General features: G+C 46.3%; 1 protein-coding gene across 5 annotated transcripts in view; it reads right to left on the bottom strand.

Annotated features, from left to right (window-relative positions):
* The window catches only part of GRAMD1B (GRAM domain containing 1B), a 91,343-nt gene extending 72,655 nt beyond the window's left edge, over positions 1 to 18,688 (bottom strand). For 2 of the 5 annotated variants that reach the window (XM_062508605.1, XM_062508604.1), the window contains exons 1-2: positions 18,312 to 18,673; positions 6,604 to 6,681 (exon numbers count right to left, since the gene is read on the bottom strand). In XM_062508605.1, the coding sequence (XP_062364589.1) occupies positions 6,604 to 6,681; positions 18,312 to 18,673 (440 nt within the window). Of the gene's footprint in view, positions 1 to 6,603; positions 6,682 to 18,246; positions 18,259 to 18,311 lie in introns of all 5 variants that reach the window. The other 3 variants (XM_062508603.1, XM_062508602.1, XM_062508606.1) reach the window with 3 other exon arrangements.
* Between the last annotated feature and the right edge of the window lie 2,982 nt (positions 18,689 to 21,670).

Below are 21,670 nucleotides of genomic sequence, written 5' to 3' on the forward strand. Positions count from 1 at the left end.
ACATCCAAAGGTCTCTGTTAAGGACAGGAGCTCAGGCATTCCAGCTGAAGGAAGCGATTCCCAGATCCCTTTCCACCACTCACAACCTGCCCCAGTCCCAGGGGAAGCTGAGGCAGCACCAGTGTGGCTCAAGAGCAGTTTCTCCTCCAGCTGCTTATGCAGAAGGATCAGCACCTCCCTGTGCCTTCAGCTTCCCTCAGGCAGGGCTGTGACCAGCAAAACTCCAGTTTATTGTGGGCCCAGATTTTCCAAAAGTTAAAGGGGAAGAACAAAAGGAAATATGCCATAAAAGATAAACTTTCTGTTCCTGCCCTCCAGTCCTGCCTGCTGATTTACTGGCTGCACAAGTGGGTTTTATCTCACTTATCCCTGCACTACTTCTCCTCACCTGTGCATTTATCCTTTCTCTGCCCACTGCACATCAAACAAGTCACTCTAAATTCAGAGGTTTTGCTCCATCTCATCCCCAAGTGAAGCGTGAAATCTTTGAGATTTTATTGAAAGCAGAAGCAGATTAAAGCTGCAGAAACCCAAGGGTCTCCTATCTTGAGACACCGTTCTCACCCCACTGCTTTGAGTTAAAAATCTCTGTAAAAAGGGTGGGAAAAGATGGCATTTATTCCTCACAGACACCACCAGCAGCAGCTCCATCTGCTAACTTGACTCTTCAGCACAAGAAGGGACACTCTGTGGTCCAGCTGGGATGTCTGACATCATATTTTAAGGTTTTTTTAGTGGACACACATTTCCACCTCCCAGGAAGTCTTCTGAAATGGGAAACTCCCCTTTTAAAATGAATTTTGGCTGCAAAGAAGCCAAGGGACATGTTCTGTTTGGTGCATTCTCACATATTAAATAATATGTCTTCTCTATTGGTTAAACCCACAGATGGAGTTCCGTGTGTCTAAGATCACTTTTTACTTCCCCTTAAACAGCACACCAGGACCCAGAGCATCCCCCAGGAAATTCTACACACAAATAATATTAACAAAAGATTTTCATCACGACAGCAAACTGGATTTGCAATGATTCACAAGGAAAAGGTGTTAGAAGAGCTGCACCTCATCCTTTGAGCACCACCTTTGTGTCACTGCACACAGTCACCCACGCAGGGGGGAAGCAAGGGACAAATGCACTCCCAGAGATTTTTTGGGGTTTTTTGTTTTGGTTTGGTTTTTTTGTTGTTTTTTTTTTATTTTTTTTTCGCAGCAGCAGGAGCACCAGGCACACTCATGGCATGACTCACATCTTGCTTTCTAATGCAGGCCCAGCTGAAATGTTCCCAGCATGAAGGAAGGTGGGATTCTGTGACAGGCAGACAAAGAGGTCTTGCCCACACTCTGCTTTTTCTCAGGAGCCCTGCACTCAATTCCAGCATCCATTCATTCTGTTATCATGACTAGTACAGCCAGAATTCCCAAATCCTTTGGGTTGGGGCACATGCAGTTAGCTTGGAAGGACAGTTATAAACCCTTGGATGTATTCCACAAACCCAGCTCAAGAGACATCCCCGTGGGACGGGGTGGGCAACTCTGACCTCCAGATTTAAAGCCAAGTCATCAACACAAACCCCAAAGCAGCCACTCGCTGCAGAGACCTGGCCACACAAACAGAATTAACATCAGGCTGCCCAATAAATCCTTCTGTGCATCTCTGAAAGCCCCAGCTCTGCCTGGGACAGGCTGGAACCAGTTAAGTTCTGTGAGAACTCTCCGATGGTAAATTTTACAGCAGAACTGAAGTTTCAGTGCTGCAAAAGGAGCCCACGGTGGCCTTGTCTCTCTTTCATTCTCTTGCCCTTGATTAGGCCCATAATTGGACCCCTTTCAGACAATCTCAGAGAGCCCCAAACAGGCTGAGTGGCCACACATCCCCTCTCAGAATGGGCTCCTTCTCTCCGCTCGGTACCGGACGGAAGGAAGAGCAAGCAGAACAAATCTGAATTAATCCCCTCAACAAGCAGCCCTGCTCTCCACGGCCAGTTGGCACCTCACAGCAAGGGCTGCTCAGGAAACCAGCCCTGAGCAGGGCATGGGAGCAGCGGATAAAGCTAAAATGGAACGGGATAAAGCTAAAATGCCAGCCTGTGCCATGGGCACTGCCAAGCAGCTGAGTTACACCTGCAGACTCAGAGGGCACAGGGAAATGCCTTTGGGTCACTCACACCAAGTTACAGGCTCCAGAAAACATCCCAGCCTCTTCTCTGCCACTTCTCCACCATAATATTCCGAGAATCCCAGCGTTCCCAGGACACAGAGCTGGTGGGGTGACCATTACTTACAGCCTGAAAGTGAAGCGTGCTCACACAACCAACTCTGCTCTTGGGAACAGGAAGGGAGGGTGAGGAGCCTGCCCAGTGTCTCAGAGAAGGAAAAAGAGGGACATTAAAAGCCCTGTGCACTCCTCCTCGCGTTGCTGAGCAAGGACTGTCACCTCCCCTGCACTCAGTGACAGGCACAGCACAGCAGGGCTGAGCTCATCTTGGCTGAACCAGTCCAGCAGAGACAGAACTTTTAATTAAAAAAAAAAGAAAAAAAAAGAACAGAGATGGCATCTGAGGAGCAGAGGGCACGTGGAGTTTTCATTCACTGACTCTGCCAGTGGCCAGGCTGGCAACCCAAGGGGAACAGAGATGAGCTGCTCTTGTCAGTCAGAGGTGAGAGGGGTAAAAAAGGGATATAATCTAAATACTAGCCATCCTTCTTCCAAAACAACCAACAACTTGTATCATTCTGCTTAAACCCCTATTTAATATTAAGTCAAACTGACTCAGAGTTTGGAGCTAGATCCAAGTCCAGACTTACTTCCAAGTTATTGCAAAAGCATCAGGGTTCTGATCAGGGACCCTGTGAGAGCTCAGCAGCCTCTAAGTCCTGTCCAGAACACTTTAAAAAAACCCTGAAGATGATCCATCTGTGAGGGATAAAAGCTCCTCAGGGATCTGAGTGGATCAGGACCCTTCCTACCAAGGATCTGTGCTGGATCTTTGCAGGAAAAGGGGCTCAGAATGTTGGGAGTGACTCTTTCAGCCAAAGGAACAGGCAGGAACAAGCAGCACAAGCAAGCCCTAAGGACATAAAAATGATGGAATTTATCCATTTTCAAACTTTGACCTCTTTTCTGCTCCCCCACAGCTTCCTGGCAAAATTCAAGCAAAAACAGAATTTCTTCAACTTGTCTCTGTCGCAAGCTTTTCCCTAATCCCCTTAAAAGCTGTCTTGTGAAGTTTGATTCATTATTTGAGAAATCTTTGTTAGATTGCTCAGAGCAACAGCAAGCCCTGGAACTGCAGAATTAGGAGCCGCACAGATTAAGGAACAAAGATGAGATGCAGGATATATCAAAGACAGAGATTTTAAAGTTAACTGTGCTTCCCCGTTTCCTCCATTAGATATGATCTCTGTGTAAATCACTTGGATTTACAGCAGTGTAAATGTAAATAATTCTAATTTATTTGGGTTTTTTTGGTGTAAATAGATTTTTTTATTATCTCTTGTAAACAGCCACTCACTTCCCTCTCCTCCATTCCCAGCCTTGCTTTCCATGCTCTCCTCTCCAACAGTTTGTCTCCTCCTTAGGCTGAGTCTAAGGACTGATTTTTCCTCTGGTTCAGTAGTTTAACTTTTAATTAAAACACACTTTGCACCCTTAAACCTGATGGGTGCCTTGGTGCAGTGACAAAGAGCAAGTCCTTGGATCAAGCAGAGACAGGCTCATGAATCTGACATTAATTGGTGAAAATTCAAGGTAATTCATGACTAACTTTGTCTCCTTTCAGTGATTATGGGGTCTCTTATGTGCACATATCTCATCCAAATCTGTGGCTCCATCCCAGCCTTGCCCACTCCTGGAATTATTTTAAGTCAAGCACAATTATTTGGACCCTCTAACTCAGCTCTGCCTGAATTTGTACTTGCACAGAAGTGGTGTTCCAGCCTCTGAGCAACTCAGACTTAATTCACCACCTCTGTTTTCCTGTGAGGTAAAAAAGGAATTCTCCTGATTTCATAAACAGCAACATGAAGTGACTCACCCAGGCAATCAGCAAGCAAAGAACCGAGCCCTAAATTCCCACAAAACCTCTTTCCAACGCATCCCAGTAAAATTCTTCCTTCCAAAAACACCCAGAAAGGACATTGTTACCCCAAGATGAAGCGTGGCTCCCTCTCAGCATAACCCAGGCACGGCAGAGACAGAACTCACACGGATTTGCAGAGGGAAAGCTTTTTCCTCAGGGAGGTGACGCAGGGGTGGCAGACCTGCCTGGCCACGGTGCCACAGGATGCTGTGCCAGGGTAGGGCTCCTGGACCATGGCAGCACTTGCCAACCCTCCGGCCTGCAGCAGCACTCGCACCTCTGGAGAGCCCCAAAATCATCCAGAGCAGGGCAAAATGTTCATTCTTCTAAAACCTGCAGGAGCTGCAGCGTGGCCTTGGAGAGAAGGGAGCTCCACCAGCAGCGCCCTGGGGGAAGATCCTGCCTGCGAGGACTCCAGCCATCCTCAGCTGCGTGTTCTTCATTTCTTTTCATCTCAGAATCAACTGAGCAGCTCAGCAGCCCTTTGCTTTTGGCTGGGGCAGCTTGTTTCAGCACTTTCCCAGCTGTCCTGAGGTGGGTGCAGCTCGTTCCCCTGCTCTGAGCACCTCGGGCTCCTTCTGCCCCTGCCCTGCTCTGGGATGCCAGGGCGCTGTGCCAAGGCAAGCTGCACCTTCCAGAGCAGGCACGTGGCTCCCTGCCCTGCTTTGTGCTCACATCCTACAGCTCTGATGAAATCCTGGGCGGTTTTGGGGGTTTTATGGGTTTTTTTTAAGAGCTGATGTACAATAGTCAATGGATAAGTGACCAGAACTGCCTTGGAGTTCTTCAGAACAGAAGCTCAGAGCTTCAAATCTGTGCTTGGAGGATTATCTGTTACTGGTCAAAAAAATACCGTCTAAAAGCAGCAAAAATAAATCCTCCTCCTTCAATTTCTGGGGGGTATAAAAGATTCAAGACGCCTCAGAAACAACCTTCATCTGTGTTATTTATAATAGCAGACAGCAGCTCTCAAAGGGTTCTGTCAGCCTTCTCACCAATTCCTGTCCAGCTTACATTAAAAGGTGTGTTTGAGTTATTTTCTGGTGAATTTTCATGAGCACAAACCACCAATATCCAAAGGAAGGCAGTGGGAATTACATCAATAAACGAGACCAAAAAAACGAGTAGAAAATGTAATTTACTATCCCTCACATGGATAATTTTAGGATCCATGAAAAGAAAAGCTAATTGTAATTAAATTTAGGCAGCAGGAACATTGCTGGTCCTAAATGTAAGAGGTCAGTAGGCTCAGCAGTGCGCTGGCTTTGCATAAATAATTTTGAGATCTGCCTGTGCTGCTGCAATCTGCCCCTTCCAGCCAGGAAAATATCGTTACCACCAACCTAAATGCTCCCTTTAAAATCCACCTAAAACAGGCAGCACTTCCAAATGATTCCCTGCTGCTGCAGCCAGAAATTGATTAACAAATCCTAACTCTGTTTTACCCCTGGAATTCCAGCTGAAATGGAATAAATAACAGCACCTCACCTGGAGGTGATGCCCTCAGAGCCCCCCTGCTTTGCTGTCCCACTCTTTATTTCCTGGCTGCAAACAGTCACCTCTCAGTCAATTAGGGGTGTTTTGGTAATTAGTCCAACCTCCACAGCCATGGGGAGATGGATAATTGCAGTGAAATATGGAGGAAAAGGTGAGCTACAATTCCCAAGTGCTGATTCTGAGCCAAAAACCCTCGTGGGATATTCACTGGCTCCTTAGGGTCACTCTCAGGTGAATCAATTCCTGCTGTTTCAGGAGCTGGATGATTTTCCCACCTTCAAGCTGATGAAAAATGCAGCTTTTTAAACATTGCTAAGACCAACATAAATCACATTTCTTCTTAGATGGCTCTGAGAAGTGCAAGGAAAATCAATCAGTGATAACTCAGGGCTCACAGTTCATGCCCAATACAAGAAAACTCAGCAGACCCAGGCTCAAAAGTTGACCTACAAGATGCAGCAAAACTCCTCATCATGTGGCTCTGAGCAAAGCAACGTTCATAAATCATGCACCAAAATAAACAACAGAAAATGGGTTTTCAACAGCTTTTGTGCCAATGCTGCAGTTTGAAACCATCATTAATCAACACAAATTAAAGTTTCTTCTGTAACTTCACAGCAGTTCTCACCCAGGTGCTGCATAAAAGTTTTAAATTTCAGGACTGCCACAGCACATCAAAAGTGAATAAAACAACCTTTGCTGAGGACAGGATCCACCCAGGAAATTGCGTTTGTGTGTTTTCAAGGACCAGAGGTGCTCATTGCCAACACACTGCTGAAGCTGCTACAGCAGCTGGAGTTTGGGGAACGAGCCTCGAAAGAAAATTCTGGCTATTTCAGGGGCTGGATGCATTGTCCCACTTTCAAGCTGATAAAAACCACATCTTTTTAGACATTGTTAAAACCAATTTACACACATCTTTTGTTAACCAGCTCTGATAAATACAAGGGAAATAAGTGAGGAGCTGGAGCAGGCGAGCAGGGTGGTCTCACAGAGTGGTCCCAGGCACAGGTCAGGCACACACTCACCTGTCCTCACGCATGAAGGGGCTCAGGAACCGGGCAGAGTCATCGTCGTGGCTGCTCTGCTGGCTGCTCTGCTGGCTGCTGCAACACGAGACAGGCACAGTTAGGGCTGGGGAACCTGCTGGGGACACCCAGCTTCAGTCCACATGGAGGAAAGCACAGACAGAGCTGGGGAACCTGCTCTGGAATGCTCATTTTACATCCAGATTATAGACAATAGATCTGTCTGACCTCCTCTAGAACACTCATCTTAAATCCAGATTACAGAAATTAGATTCGTCTGACCTCCTCTAGAACACTAATTTTAAATCCAGATTACAGAAATTAGATTAATCTGACCTCCTCTAGAACACTCATCTTAAACCCAGATTACAGAAATTAGATTCGTCTGACCTCCTCTAGAACACTAATTTTAAATCCAGATTACAGAAATTAGATTAATCTGACCTCCTCTAGAACACTCACCTTAAATCCAGATTACAGAAATTAGATTAATCTGACCTCCTCTAGAACACTCATCTTAAATCCAGATTACAGAAATTAGATTAATCTGACCTCCTCTACAACACTCACCTTAAATCCAGATTACAGACAACAGATCTGTCTGACCTCCTCTAGAACACTCATCTTAAATCCAGATTGAGGAAAACAGAGATAGAGCTGCTCTAAAACATTAATCTTAAATCCAGATTGAGGGAAACATCTGTCTGAGCTCATCTGGAACACTCAGTTTAAATCCACATGGAGGAAATCATCTTTGTGACCTCTGGAACACTTAAATTCAGATTACAGAAAACATCTTTGTGACCTAAGAAACACTCAGCTTTAAATCTAGGTCAAGGAAAACAGAGATAGAGCTGGGGAACCTGCTCTGGAATGCTCATCCAGAGTGAGGAAAACACATCTTTGTGACCTCTGGAACACTCATCCTAAATCCAGATTACAGAAAACATCTTTGTGGCCTCTGGAACACTCAGCTTTAAATCCAGACTGAGGAAAACACAGACAGATCTGGGGAATCTCCTCTAAAACATTCATCTTAAAGCCAGATTGAGGGAAACAGATCTGTCTGACCTCTCTGGAACACTCATCTTAAATCCACATGGAGGAAAACATCTTTGTGACCTCTGGAACACTTAAATCCAGATTACAGAAAACATCTTTGTGACCTCTGCAACACTTAAACCCAGATGACAGAAAACATCTTTGTGACCTAAGAAACACTAAGTTTTAAATCCATGTTACAGAAAACAGACTTTTGTGACCTCTGGAACATTCATCTTTAAATCCAGATTACAGAAAACAGACTTCTATAATTTCTAGAACACTCATCTTAAAACCAGATTACAGGCAACAGATCTTTGCGACCTTTGGAACACTCAAATTTAAATTGAGACAGAGCAAAACCCAGCCAGAGCTGGGTAACTCCTCTGGAACACTCAACTTCAAATCCAGATGGAGGAAAACACAAAGCTCACCCTCCACACTTGGGGTTGAAGAGAGGAAACATCAGGAGACATGAAATTTATATCTGATTCGCAACTAGCACGAGGCTTTGGAGTTAATCTCACTTTGTGACATTCTCCTGAGAATTTCCTGAAATATAAAAGTGGCCTTGCACATCACCTGGACAGCATTTCATCCATTTCTTACAGCCAAGCACTCCAGCACCAAGCTGCTGGGTGTTTATACCCACCCCAGTCCCAGGCAGAAGCAGAACAGAGCAGTAAAATCCAACTTGGGAAGCGGCCAGCACTGAATTCCTGGTGAGCCTTTCAAGCTGAGCCCACAAGATGTCACTGTCCCCCCTGAAATGGGTGTTTAGTGGGAGATTATTTGATTTCCTGCACATTTATCCTGTGGAGTTCGCCTCTGGCAGCTCCAGGGGCTGCTCAGGATTTCTGCTACAGCTTCATTTCCTTGTGGGAATTCTGCTGGGCACGGGGAGAGCTGATCCTGCCTCCAGGTAAGGCTGGAGGGGCTCCTGAGCCAGCTTTAATCTGCTCTGCTGAGTACCCTGGCTCTGAAATCATGGCAGCACAAACTCGTCTGGGAGCTCAGACTGGGATAAATCTCTCTGTTGGCAGGATCTAAACCAAACCACTTGAATTATGTAACACCTGCTACACTGGACACTAGACCTGCACAACACATTGTGAATAATACAGAAATACAAATACAGGATTAAAAAAAAAAATTACATATTTTCATTCCAAAGAGCAATTTTTATCCAGTAATATCTATTTCTTGGGGGGAAAGTACCAAAACAGCAAATAGCACATTTCCATGAAGTGTACTTGATAATTAAATACAGGGATGGGTTTTCTCTTCTCCCTTCTGGTAAGTGTTTTTGCCCAAGAATTTGACGTTTTCTGCAAAGAATAAAAAGCCAGTGAATCTATTCAATGTTTTCCTCAACCACCTTCATTTTGACCAGCTGAGGCCATCAAGGGCCCCACCTTATTGAACATGACTTTTCTGGGAGCTGCCTTGGGGACACATTTAGCATTTTGGAAACATCACCTGGCACTGCCCACTACTTGTGCCTCTCCAGAGCACAGACAGAACCTTGTTAGAGTTATGAGAGAGAGGAGAGGAGAGGAGAGGAGAGGAGAGGAGAGGAGAGGAGAGGAGAGGAGAGGAGAGGAGAGGAGAGGAGAGGAGAGGAGAGGAGAGGAGAGGAGAGGAGAGGAGAGGAGAGGAGAGGAGAGGAGAGGAGAGGAGAGGAGAGGAGAGGAGAGGAGAGGAGAGGAGAGGAGAGGAGAGGAGAGGAGAGGAGAGGAGAGGAGAGCAGGCTGGAGCTTTCAGAAAAGGTAATTAGTGATCAATAGTGATAAAAATCCTTGAAAAACCAATAGAGAGATCATCCTCTGAGGCTGGACATAGGAAACCACTAAACTGCTGCAATAAGGAAAGAATTCTGTGTTGGCTCCAAGCTGCAAATCAACAGTTGGGTAAGAACAATATATTCCCAAAAGCAAATGAATCTTTTTCTCTTTTTCTTGTCCTTCTGAGCTTCCTTATGGCCCAGAGAGCTGGGAAAGGGCACACAGGGAACCACATGCCAAAGGAATACCCCCTTTTGATCAGAGGAAGCATTGCAGGGATTATTTCTATATTTTCTTGTTTCTGCATAGAAAACCCTCCCAGGAAACTTTCTCATTTCCATTCAGATGGAACCAAACTTACCCAAGGAGAATTCCCAGTCTATCCCAGGCCAGCAATGCTGGGAGTACCACGTGAAACCTCCCTTTGGGACAGCTAAAATGAACCTTAGACCTGTTCCTTCTCATCCAGCCCATAAAGTTCACATTCCAAATGAAGGTTTAAAATTTAACAGAGCCCGGGTATTGCAGCTCATTGAAATACAACACCTCAGCTCGTGATTGTGAGCAATAAAAACTCCAAGAAAAATCACTTTTTACCCACCTGTCCCTTCAGCATGAGCTGTTCACCAGAAAAGTGCTTTGCATAAAACTTTGGGAGCTTTTCCCACAACACAAAATAATTTCATCCTTCTGGTTATTAGGCAGTGAAGCTGTTAAATTCACTAAAATGCTCAAGTGTGGTTGAAATGCAGAGCCTGTTGTGTTATGATGCTTTTCAGACCATTTGAGGATCACCTGCTATTAAATGTTCCTTTGGAACGGTATAATGACAATTTAAAATATGGGATAATGAAAGGAGATCGAGAAAGGTGGGGTTTGTACTGAGGAATAACAGGGCAAGGAGTATTCAGACAGAATTTTGAATCCCCAGAGAAGGTCAGAAGCTGGATAAAACTCTCAGGAAATCAGTAAAACCAAGCCTGCCTCATTCCAAAGCTCAGCAGTGATAAACTTGAATCTGGACAAGGTTTAAATCTTCAGGTGCACAAGCCCAGGGTGCCCCTTTTGTTCCTATAATTTCTAAGACAATAAAAATACCTTGAGATTTGTGTCCTGTGGTTTTTCCTTAATTCTCATGCAAACTCATTAGTTATTACTTCAGAAAATGAAGAGAAATCCTCAACACAGATTAACCAGGCCGTTTCACAATTAAATCTCTGAGGATTCTGCTCCCAGTACTCCTTCACCAAGCAATTTATTTAGGTAACCCAAGTACAAAAATAAACATTTTCCCACTGACTAAACCCAGGTGTTCTGATCCCACACACTTTGTTTGAAGCAAATCTGAATCTGCTGCTGTTGCCTTAAATATTTCAATATTTCCCTTGCGCTTGGGAAGTTAAGAGCTATAAACTAGATTTTGTACTATTATTATTTATTTAAAAAGGCAGAAAAGTCTCATTTTATTCAGAGATTTCAGACTCTGAAGGAAAAGGCAGAGGCAGGAGCTCTGATTTTATGCATGAACAGGCTTTCAGAGCTGAGCAGGTCTCCCAGCAGAAGATATTTATCACCATTTCACAAAGCTCAGGCACTCAGGTCAATGTTTGCACACCAAGAACTTTCTGGAACTCCTGTGCCCTCCAGATGTGGGTGATAAACCCACCTGGCTTTAATAACTCCAGTTTGTTCGGCAGAATTCTAATCCAAGGAATTATTTTCTTTTTCCCCACAGTGAAGGACGAATGGGATAAGGAAAGAAATAGGACAGAAAGAGTTGTGTCCTGGAAAATGGGATCAGTTGAGGAGTTTGGAGCATTATCCCAAAAAATCACAGCTGAGAATTCCAGGTGTGAACCCAGGTGAGTATTTTGTATTCACTTTGTTTAATTAACCCCTTTATTCGTAAAGCTTTGGGTTGAGTATTACCTGTTAAAAAAAAATATTGAATAACTGAAAATTGGCAACCAGGGACACAAATTCTTAAATTGTTTTCAACAACTTTAGCAACAGTTTTAAACTAAAATCTACCATTTATGAATATTTTCACCAACAGATTTGGGAACTGGGAGATAAGCCGGTTAAAATCAAACACATCAAGGTTTCACTCAAAATCTACAATTTTTTTTTTCTTATTTGAACAACTAAAGGCTTCTTTTTATTCTCACAGCTGCAAGCACAAAGACTTGACTCTACCTGCCTTAAAATAGAAAATAAAATAATTATGGTGCCTAAAAAACAGCCACCAGAAAGAGGATGACAGTGCCAATACCTGGTGTGAGTTATGGCTACTTCCAAACTGGCAAACAAGTTCTCATCATGCCTTTTATTAAAGGGTTTTTACACTGTCCAAATCCATATAAATTTAAGCCAGAGCTCACTTTTAATTAAGTCTGGAAGATTTGGAATGAAAATGGAATATTTCAGAGGGTGATGTACAAAGGGACTTCATTTGAAAATGCTCCTGGTAAAGTCTTCTGGAAATTTTCTTCTGGGAATTTTCTTCTTCTCACCCAACTTTCCCTGACAACATAAACAGGGCAACAAAAGGAGACTGAGCCCCAAGCCTCAGGTGTGGCTGGAGCAAAGCGTTTTCCCACAGGGGGCTTTAGGAGCTTCTCAAAGCCAATTTTAACGTTCAATCCCCCACTTTTGCTCTGCTCCTCCTTGCCAGAGTGCAGCCCCCACCTCGTATTTCCCATGGAACAGCAGGAAGGGCCCTCCCATCCCTGCTGCCCCACTGTCCCTGGAAAATCCAACCCCGGTACCCCAAAGTCAGTGAGGGGCAGGGGCTGAGCCATGACAAATGTCAGGGAACTCCTGGTGCAGGAGGAAAATGAGGATGGAGGGACACGAAGGGGAAATCCCCGAGCCCAGTTCCAGGGTACCAGTCCAGGAGGGTTGTCCTTTGGCAGCCCTAAAGTTTCATCCCAAAACTTCAAAGCCAAAGCACCACCAGTGCTGAATTCCCACAAGTGCTGCAGGTTCCCAGACTTGGAGAACACGAGCAAAGTCCCAGAGTGGTTTGGGGAGGAATGGACCCTAAAGCTCTTCCCATTCCAAACCCCTGCCATGGGCAGGGACTCCTTCCATTATCCCAGGGTGCTCCAAGCCCTGTCCAGCCTGGCCCTGGGCACTTCCAGGGATCCAGAGCTGCTCAGAGGGAAGGATTTCTTCCCAGTATCCCATCTCTGAAGCTGCCCTCCTTCAGTTCATGGCCAATCCCCCTTGTCCTGTCACCCCCTGTCCCTGTGAAATCTCCCTCTCCAGCCTTGTAACCCCCTTTGGAAAGACTCTGAGGTCTCCAAGACATTCCTGAGAACCAAACAGGCACTCCCTGCTCCAAACCTTCCCATCCTAGCTCAGCTTCATGAATGGGGAGGGAATAAAGCCATGTTTGCAGTCTAAACCCATTAGAAATTATCACAAAAAGGCACAGCTGTAAATGTCACCTAGACCCCCATAAATGTCACCTAGACCCCCATAATGAGTGTCACACTCCGAGCTGGAGAGCCGGGTGGTGAAGCTGCAGTAAAATCATCACTTCTCCTTGCTGCAAAGGGTTAAAAAGGGCAGCGTGGCCAAGTCCTCTCCTCTCCCCTCATTCATTTCACAAAGAAAAACATCAACACGCTGTCCTGACAAGCCCTTTCACCAACATCCTATTTACCAACAGCAGCAGAAGCAGAACCCAAAGCCACTGAGATAAGGAACATGGGAATTAATTGTTCAATTCCATCGGGAATTAATTGTTCAATTCCATTGGCAGGCACAGCGCAGGGATCTCACATGGCCCAATGGCAAATATTTGCTGACCAGATAAGATAACAGCATTTCAGTCCCAGGCTGTTTGTAAATCACTCTGTTTTAATACTCTTGGGTGACTGGTCGCCCTAAACCACACAAATACTGGAAGGTAAATATTTTCAAAGAAAACCACAAACTACTGCACAAAGGCAGTGAAGTTCAGCCAAAAAACAAAACAAAACAAAAAATTTAAAAAAATAATGAACTGGTGGAATTCACAGTCACTTGGCACAGTCTACCAGAAACAAATGGCAAAAAATCTGCAGTCACAGCAAACAGTACATCAGTACTCCCAGGAGAAGCCATGCAGCAGCTGAAAAAGAAAAAAAATAAAAATCCGTTTTTTGGGAGCACTTTAGGCCTCATTTGAACCTGCAGGTTCAAAAAGGAAAAAGTTACATTAATACTGAGTTGCTATGAAGCCGTAATTTGCGCGTTTCCAAATTTCAGATTAGAAGAGACGCACACAGAGAGAAGTTTGTGCTCACGGGATTTCCAAAGCCACCGAAAGCAAGAAGGGCAGCTGCTCCCTCCGAGCCCAACAGCTTTCCCCATGTGACACCTGTCTTCCCAAAATCCCCCATTAACCAGCTCCAGCTGCAAGCAAAAATGGGTGGGGAAAAAAAAGGCTTTTCCTCTTCCATGATGAAACCCCAGTGGAGCCATCAGTTCCTTACACAAACGAGATTTTAACAAGAATTTTAGCAGAAATGAGCAAGCCCAGTACACACCTACTTCCCAGTTCTGGCTGTGCTGGTCAGAGAGCAGCAGCCCCATTTCCTCCCCTCCCCTCTGAGCCACGGCTGGAACGTGGAAGTTCAAAAACTGAAAAACTGAGAACTGCAAAATTTGGAGCATTTGCAAAATTCTGCAGCTTGTCAGAACAGAGAAACCAAAACCCCAGCAGGGCTGTCCAGGGCTGGAGCAGCAAACACCTCCCTGATATTCTAGGGACTTGCATCACTTTTCTATAATGGAAGAGGCTCTAGAACCTTAATCTTGCAGCTTTTTGGTTTTTTTACTTTTCACAATCAGCAGTTTCTTAGGGAAAAAATAAAAATCCCATTGCTCAGATTTTTGTGGTTTTTTCCTCTAGAAAATACCACAATATTTTTCACACATGTTGAAGTCAAAAAAAGGGGAATGACCATTAATTTCTTCCCAGAAAGGCTCAGGGTAAATTTAAATTTAATTAAGGAAAGCAAAAGCATTATGGGTGACTTGAAATTAAAGGCTTATTTACCTTTATAAGCCAATTCAAAATATCTAAGCCACCAATTTGTCCATAATAATTTTAGCTGAAGTTCCAACAAATCAGCAATTCACTGCCAATTGGTTTGTGTCGCTAGAGGGATCAAGATAAAGTTTTTTAAAGAAAAAAAGGAGAATTTTTACCTCAGAAGGTGAAGGGAAGCAGCCTCAGAGCCCAGTGCTGAGCAGTGCTGGAGTCTCCCCTCATTTGTTGCACACTTTGAGGTAAGTTATCAGGATTTCATCTGAAAAACCTCCACATTTGTGTAGCTGGCAGCTCAAGAAACATCCAGCTCCTCAGCACAGACACTCTTCTGAGCTAGGATGGAATTCTTCTCACAGTACACTTCATTTTTAATGTGTTAGAGGCATTTTAGGACTTAGACAAGTCTTTCCCTCTGGATGAATCCACAGTGAGTGTCAAGAGTTTCCAGCAGAAAAACTTTCCAGCCTGAGGAAATGCATCCATAGAAATGTCAAAAGCTGCTGCACCAGCTGCTCCCCACTGATCCAACAAAACCCACAAGTTTTGCATCTTTTGCAGCACCAACATTTCATCTTTAACCAGTCCTGATCTTAGGCCAAAGGGAGAGCTGTCCTTAAATTTAAGCCTGAATGATCAGCAGCTCTTGCCCCAAAATCACATGCAGGTCCTGAAATCACAAGCAAGGGTGGCTTGAAGAGGTAAACAATAAATTAAAGCTGATCAACTGCCTTATGCCCACATCTATAATGCATGCAGGTTGCATGCACAGCAAAATGCCACCAGATTGCCCCTGAAGAGAAAAAACATCATCATGTGCTAGTAAAAAAAAATCTAAAAATTGTGCACCTGTGTGCAGGGTTTGTAGTTTATAAAGGTAAATAACTTCATTACCTGGCTGGTAAATTATTGGTGAGGAGGAGAGGAGGAGCTGTCTGCATCCCTCATAAAAACCATCCTATTTATCATCTGTACAGCAGCCTTGAGGTCTGGGTCTCCACTCTTTTACAGAGGGACACATTCCAGGGACAATCCCACCCCCAGGGAATTGCCTTCTTGCTCTCTCACCTTGAACAAAGCAGTGTCAGGGGCAGGAAAGGCTCTCACAGCCCTCCCTGGGGTTTAATGGAAGGAAAAGAACAGACTCCCTCCTGCTCTAGCAGCTTTCAGAGAGCCAGCAGGTAAACAAACCTCACAATTACCCAGGCTGTTAAAAACTAACCAGCACGCTGGAGTTTCCGGATGAGAAAAGCAGACCTGGAGCATTAGAGACAGCGTTTGGAGTGCTGAAAGCCTTTGTTTATTCACTTGGATGCTCACTGTTCGCTAATGGTCACAGAGCTCTTGCTCGGGGCCATGTGAGCAGGACAAGGAGCAGCTCAGCTGGAGCACAGCCTGCTCTCTCCCAGCTGCCGGCTTTCCTGGGAAAACCCTGCCACCAAACAGGTATCTGGCCACGGAACAGGGGTAAAAGCTGCCAGGCTCCAAAAACGAAACTCCAGCAGCTTGATGGCAACTCAGAGAAACTGAGTTATTGGGAGCAAAGTGTGTTTGTTTCTCCAGTGGGAGCCACAGGCTGATGGCTGCTCCTTTTGCCAGGCGAAATTTGGGAATCTGCACACCTGGTGGGATAGCTGCACTCCCAGCACAGGATGGCACTCGTTGGGAATCCCTGTGACACCTGGACAGGCCAAGCACTGTCTGAGCGCCAGGTGAATGAATGAAATGGAAGCTTGGTGGATGAGCTGCTGCTCAACACCCTTCAGCACAGCTGTCCCTCCAGCAAAGGGATGGCACAGAGGTGACACTGGCAGCATCTGGCAGGAACAGCAGCAGGACAGAGCAGGTGCTCTCTCTGACCCTGCTAAACAAAGCAGGAGAAGCAAACAGGCAATACAGGTTTTACAGGAAAACAGCTTCTTGCCCTAAAAAGAGTTACACTTCACTCGCTGCACAGCAAAGCTCACCCAGTCTCTTTCAAATCAATGCCCCAAAAGCCCTGAGGGTTTATCACCCTTTCCATGGCCAGCTCCCCACAGATCCTGCTTCCTCTGTGCCGTTTTCTGCGGAGCTGTGAGAGCCCAGGGATGCTCTCTGCACTCTGCCAGCCCACAGCTCAGCACAGGGACCACCAAACCGGGCTTTTCTGCGGGGCTAGGGAGGGAAAAATCCCCTTTGAGAACACCGTGTTCCCATGGCAGAAGGGGTAGATCTGGAGCCTTGCTGCACGTGAAGAAAGGAGGTGCCACGCTGGCTTTGGTATGCTAGTGCCACCTAAGCCACTTCACCCTTTTTCCAGTCACTGCTTGGGAAACATCACCAAAAAAACCCTTGGAGATGAATAAGCAGGAAATTGTCAGCATGGTTGTGTAAATAAAATGTACAAGGAAACTTAGTTTTTTCTTACGCCTTCCCACCAAAAGAATCGTGTCTTGGCCTGCCTGAAATTTATTTACCGTCAATAAATCCAAATTAAGTCCTTCAGCTGAAGGACTGGATCCTTCATTCTTTGAACTTCGGACTGTAACTTCAATATTCTGACACTTCAGCACGTGCCTCATGGATTATATTTCCTATTTCGTGTGCTCTGCCTGAATCCCTACTTGCACCACCAATGCTTTGTGAAAGTCAGAAATATTTCCTAAACCAAGAGCTGTTTTTCAATGTTAACTTGCTGAGAGGGATTATCAGATCCTCAGTGGCATGCATTCATTGATGAAAGTTCTTTAAAAATTAATGAGTTGACAGACTGACCTTGCTAAAGGGATCTGATGCAAGAAAAAATATCACATAATCAGAGTGGATATTAAAAGCTCTGCCCTGCAAACACTCAAGCAGCACAGCAGGCAGTCTGTGTGGTTGGGTGGGTACAGAAATGGTCAAGGTTTCTTTTTTTTTTTTTTTTTTTTTTTTTCTGGAAGTGCAGCACGTCCTTTAAACACGACCCCACAGATCAAGCTGCATGGGAGCTGCAAACAGCGGAAGAAAACTTGGCCCACACACATCAGCCTAAGGATTTATAAAGTAGTAGTTTATTGGACAAATCTTTAACAAGTATTTGGGGCCTTCAAGAAAGGCAGATTTGTCAAAGGAAGAGTTAACTCCACTGCACATGGGGTGCCCTGCAGAGGGTTACATAAGGTGCAGCTTTATCTCTGGGTGGCCACCCAATACAATGCCTGGGCATTAATTCCCTGTGTTGACAGGCTCTTGGAGGTCTTTGGGAATGATTTGTGCCCTTTTCAGCCAAAGGACTGTGTGACTTTCAGGTCTGGAAAGCTGCCAGGGACTGAGCTCACATACCTTGACACACAGACCCACTGGGCTGCTCGGTTTCTCTTGTCCTCTCCTTGTCCCAGGACTGAACTAAGGATATCAAGGGACATCTCAGTGGTAGGAATGAGCATCACCTGAACACCCTGGCAGAGGTTTGACATCATCACTCCTGTACAGGTAATGCCAGCGGAGAGCTCGCTCCTCTTTCTCAGGGTCTCCTCAGGACACCTTAGTGAAGTTAAATCCTCTCAGCCACTGGCTCTGTGTCACCTGCAGGACCAGGAGCAAGGACAGAGCCGTTCCCAGAGAGCTCCCAGGCCTTTTGCTCTGGCATCTGTGTCACCTGCAGGACCAGGAGCAAGGACAGAGCCTCGCCCTGCCGTTCCCAAAGAGTTCCCAGGCCTTTTCCTCCGGCACCAGCGCATCCAACCACCACCATGACACACCCCAGACAACAGGCGAGGACAAAGTCCAGGGACAGGCACATCCAGGGGAACAGACCCTTCCTGTCTACTTTGGACAGCATCACCTTGGGAGCAGGGAAGGGGAGCGGCCGGAGAACCTACCTGCTCTCACTGCACTCCTTCTTCTCTCGGACGCGCAGCCACTTCCGAAGGAGGAAGCGCTTGCGGCGCGGGGAGGCACTGGGAGTGGAGCAGTTGGACCAGGGGGTGTCCTCGTCACTGGAGGGGGTGATCTCAATGGATGGGAGCTGCAGGTATTCCTTGCTGGAGGAAGGAGAATCCTGGTACCTGCCGGCCTCCAGGCTCTGCTCCTGCACGTTCTTCATCCTCCTCATCTTGAAGCGCTTCCTGCGCAGGGTCGGGGTGGACGAGCTGGACCAGGCACAGCCGCCCTCCAGCACCTGCTGCTCGGGGACCCGCAGCGCCGGGAGCTGCAGGGTTTCTGTCATGTTGGCAGCTGGCATCAGACGCCCTTTCTCCTTGTGCTCCCACCCCCAGGCACTTCTAGCTCTGATCCGGGTGTAAACCACACCGCAAAGCCACGGCTCGCCTTCCTCCTCGCTCTGTCCCCAGCGCTGCCCTCCCTCTCAAGCAGCAAACCTCATGTTCTTCACGTGCTCCCATTTAACAAGCGGCGGGGCGGGAGGGGATGGCCGGGACACACACACATGCCGCAAGGGAAGGCAGTTTCAAGTTTCTTTTCTCCTTCTCTCCTCTACAGAAAGTCCCTCCCCTGCCTGGTCTGTCTCAAAGCAGGTTTAGCGCTGACACAAGGGTTGCCAGCGAGGGCTTGGCCGGGGTTCAGCTCCCCTCCCCAGCCCCCCTTTGCCTTCTGTTGGCTCAGGAAAGGAAAAGTCTCCTGGGGCTGCTCTAGGAAAACTCGGCTGTGGTTCTTCTCGAGAGACGAGGCAAGCATGGAGTGGAGCGGCGTGGAGCTGTGGGGAGGGCAGAGAGAGAAACAGAGGGAGGGGAGGAACAAGGCTCGATAAAAACGAGGAAGAAGAGCGGCAGGAGCAGCGCGTTCTGTTTCTGCAGCGGGTGAGACACGGGCGGGCAGCTGCCGCGAGTGTCCCCGCGCTCCTGATGCCGAGAGCCAGGGCTCGTGTCACCGGCAGCGCCGCTGCCACCAACGCCGGCCAGGAGCCTCCCGGAGGAGCCGGGCTGTCCCTTGTGTCCCACCCTCCTGCTCCGCCGGCTTGGACTTTCAGCCTCCTTCCACAATAATTTATCTTTTTTTTTTTTTTTTTTCCCAAAGGAGGAGGGGGGTTGAGGAGCAGCCAAAAAAGCAGCAGCAGCAGCAGCAGGTGGCAGCAGAACTGGTCACCAGTTCTGAACTTTCAGCCCGGTCTCACCCGAGTGAAAGCTGATTTTTTTTTTTTTTTTAAAAAAAAAGAGCTCCCGTGGAACGATGCTGCTTCCAAAATGCCCGTGGGGGATGATGGAGGGTCGGAGGTGCAGGATCCCGCGGGGACACACAAAGGACAGCGACACGTGCAGAACAGGTTTCACACCGGGATAAAGGCGCTGCTGGGACAATTCTCAGGCATCCACACACCGAGGGAGCTCCACCAAGGGTGGGATGCTCAGAGCAGCAGCCACAGGACAAAGGCTTGCAAAATTCTGGTGATGAAATCACCAGAAATCAAATCGGGGAAAAATGTAGTGACAGATTCTCCATAAGTGTCCTCTGAATTTCACTGACTGATCCCGCATGAGGCCCTATTTTCATGTGAAAAAAGGGATATAAATTTAAAATCCTTTAAAGCAGTCACTAAACTCACTAAATGTATGAGTTTCAACCGTGCTCTCTCTCAAAAATAAAAAATAAAAAATACCAACACGAAAACATCTCTAAATCAACCTGACACAGCTTTAGTTTTCATTGTTCAACAGCCTGAACCTTTAAAAATATTAGCTTCAGGTTAGAAAATATTTGTCAACCCAAATCAAAATAGTTATTCTTGCACGGACTGCCTCGGTTTTGTTTGAAAATAAACTTCACAGGAACTCTGAACATCAGAAACTTCCATCTAGGACAGAGATAATGTGTCAGGAAAGGAAGATTTAGAGCAGCAGGAACAAGGGGGAAGGAAACATTTCAATCAAGTGACAGAGCAGTTTAAATGCTCAAGTGCTATATTTAATTTCTGCACTGTCCTTTTTGCTCTGCTCATTCTGTAAGCTAATAGCTTGACAGCTCTTCAGATGGATTTCTGGAGAATCTGTCCCCTTGGTATCCATGCACCAGGTGCACACACACACAAACAGAATGCCTTCCACAAGCACCCACTTAAAAAGAGAAACTCAAATAAACATGGTTTGTTGTTTTCTTTTTAAGTCCAAGAAGCAAAAATCTACAGTTCAGACAAAACGCCAATATTTCAAAAGGTAGCTTGGGAAGCTTTGCATGTTCCCTGCCTCAGGGCCAGATCCCTTTTCTCCCACATCTTGCCATGATTTCTGCCTTTTCACCACACAGTCAGAAGCATTCCCGGCTACCTCATAATCCCAAAAATTACATTTCACCTTCTTCCCAGAGCACCTGGGAATCAAACCCCCATAGCATCACTCCTGAATTTTAACCAAGAGAATGTGAACCTTCACACAATGCACCTCCCTGCTCTGGGGGAAGGCACGGGCAGCCCTTTGGAGATCATCATGAGGGTTTGTTCCATGCATTAATGAGTTTGATTTCCCATGGAATCTTTCATTAGCTGCACAAGAGCCTCATTTAATTGCAGCAACAAGTACAAATGAGGGTCAAAGCTCACGCTCTGGCGTGATCCTTTAGCACAGTGGGCATCGCAAACCCTCAGAGTGCCCGCAGCAATTATCTAATTAATCCACAAGAGACTCATCCGCTCTGCTCTGGGCCAGAGCAGCTTTGGTAACCACTTTGTCACCCCAGGAAAAGCTGGGGCTGTCACCAGGCTAATTTTTCACCCTGATCCCCACTGAACTCCAGTGGAGCTCACTTGGAGAAAAGACATTTCCCCACCTCCTTTATACATAAAAAAGGAAATAATTCTCTGTACCCTGGGAGTCCTTCTCCTCTGGAGTGAGGCACCAGCACAGTGACTGCCCCTTTAACTGCAAACACTCCGGGGATTAGTAACCAACCCTCACTTGCACTCCCGCATTCCCGGCACATTTTTATCCTGCAGAAGGGATGTCGGGCACCTGCCTGATGCTCTGGGAAAAGAGAGAAGCTCTGCCACGAGAGCCAGCTCCAACACCTGACCCAGAGTGAGAGATTCCAGCCTGAGCAAAGACTATTTCTGTCCCAGCCACGGCAGCACCCTCTCCCCAGCCTCGGTTCATGACTATTCCTGTTTAATGATCCAGATAATGATGGATTTATTCCAGCAACAAATGGTTGTCGATGGTTCAGGCTGATCAACAGCTTCTCTCCTTCTCAAATGTTCTGGGTGCTTCAGTGCCCTCAGAAAAGGGCTTGCAAA

Source organism: Cinclus cinclus, chromosome 25 (genome assembly GCF_963662255.1).
Source record: "Cinclus cinclus chromosome 25, bCinCin1.1, whole genome shotgun sequence".
Lineage (NCBI taxonomy): Eukaryota > Metazoa > Chordata > Aves > Passeriformes > Cinclidae > Cinclus > Cinclus cinclus.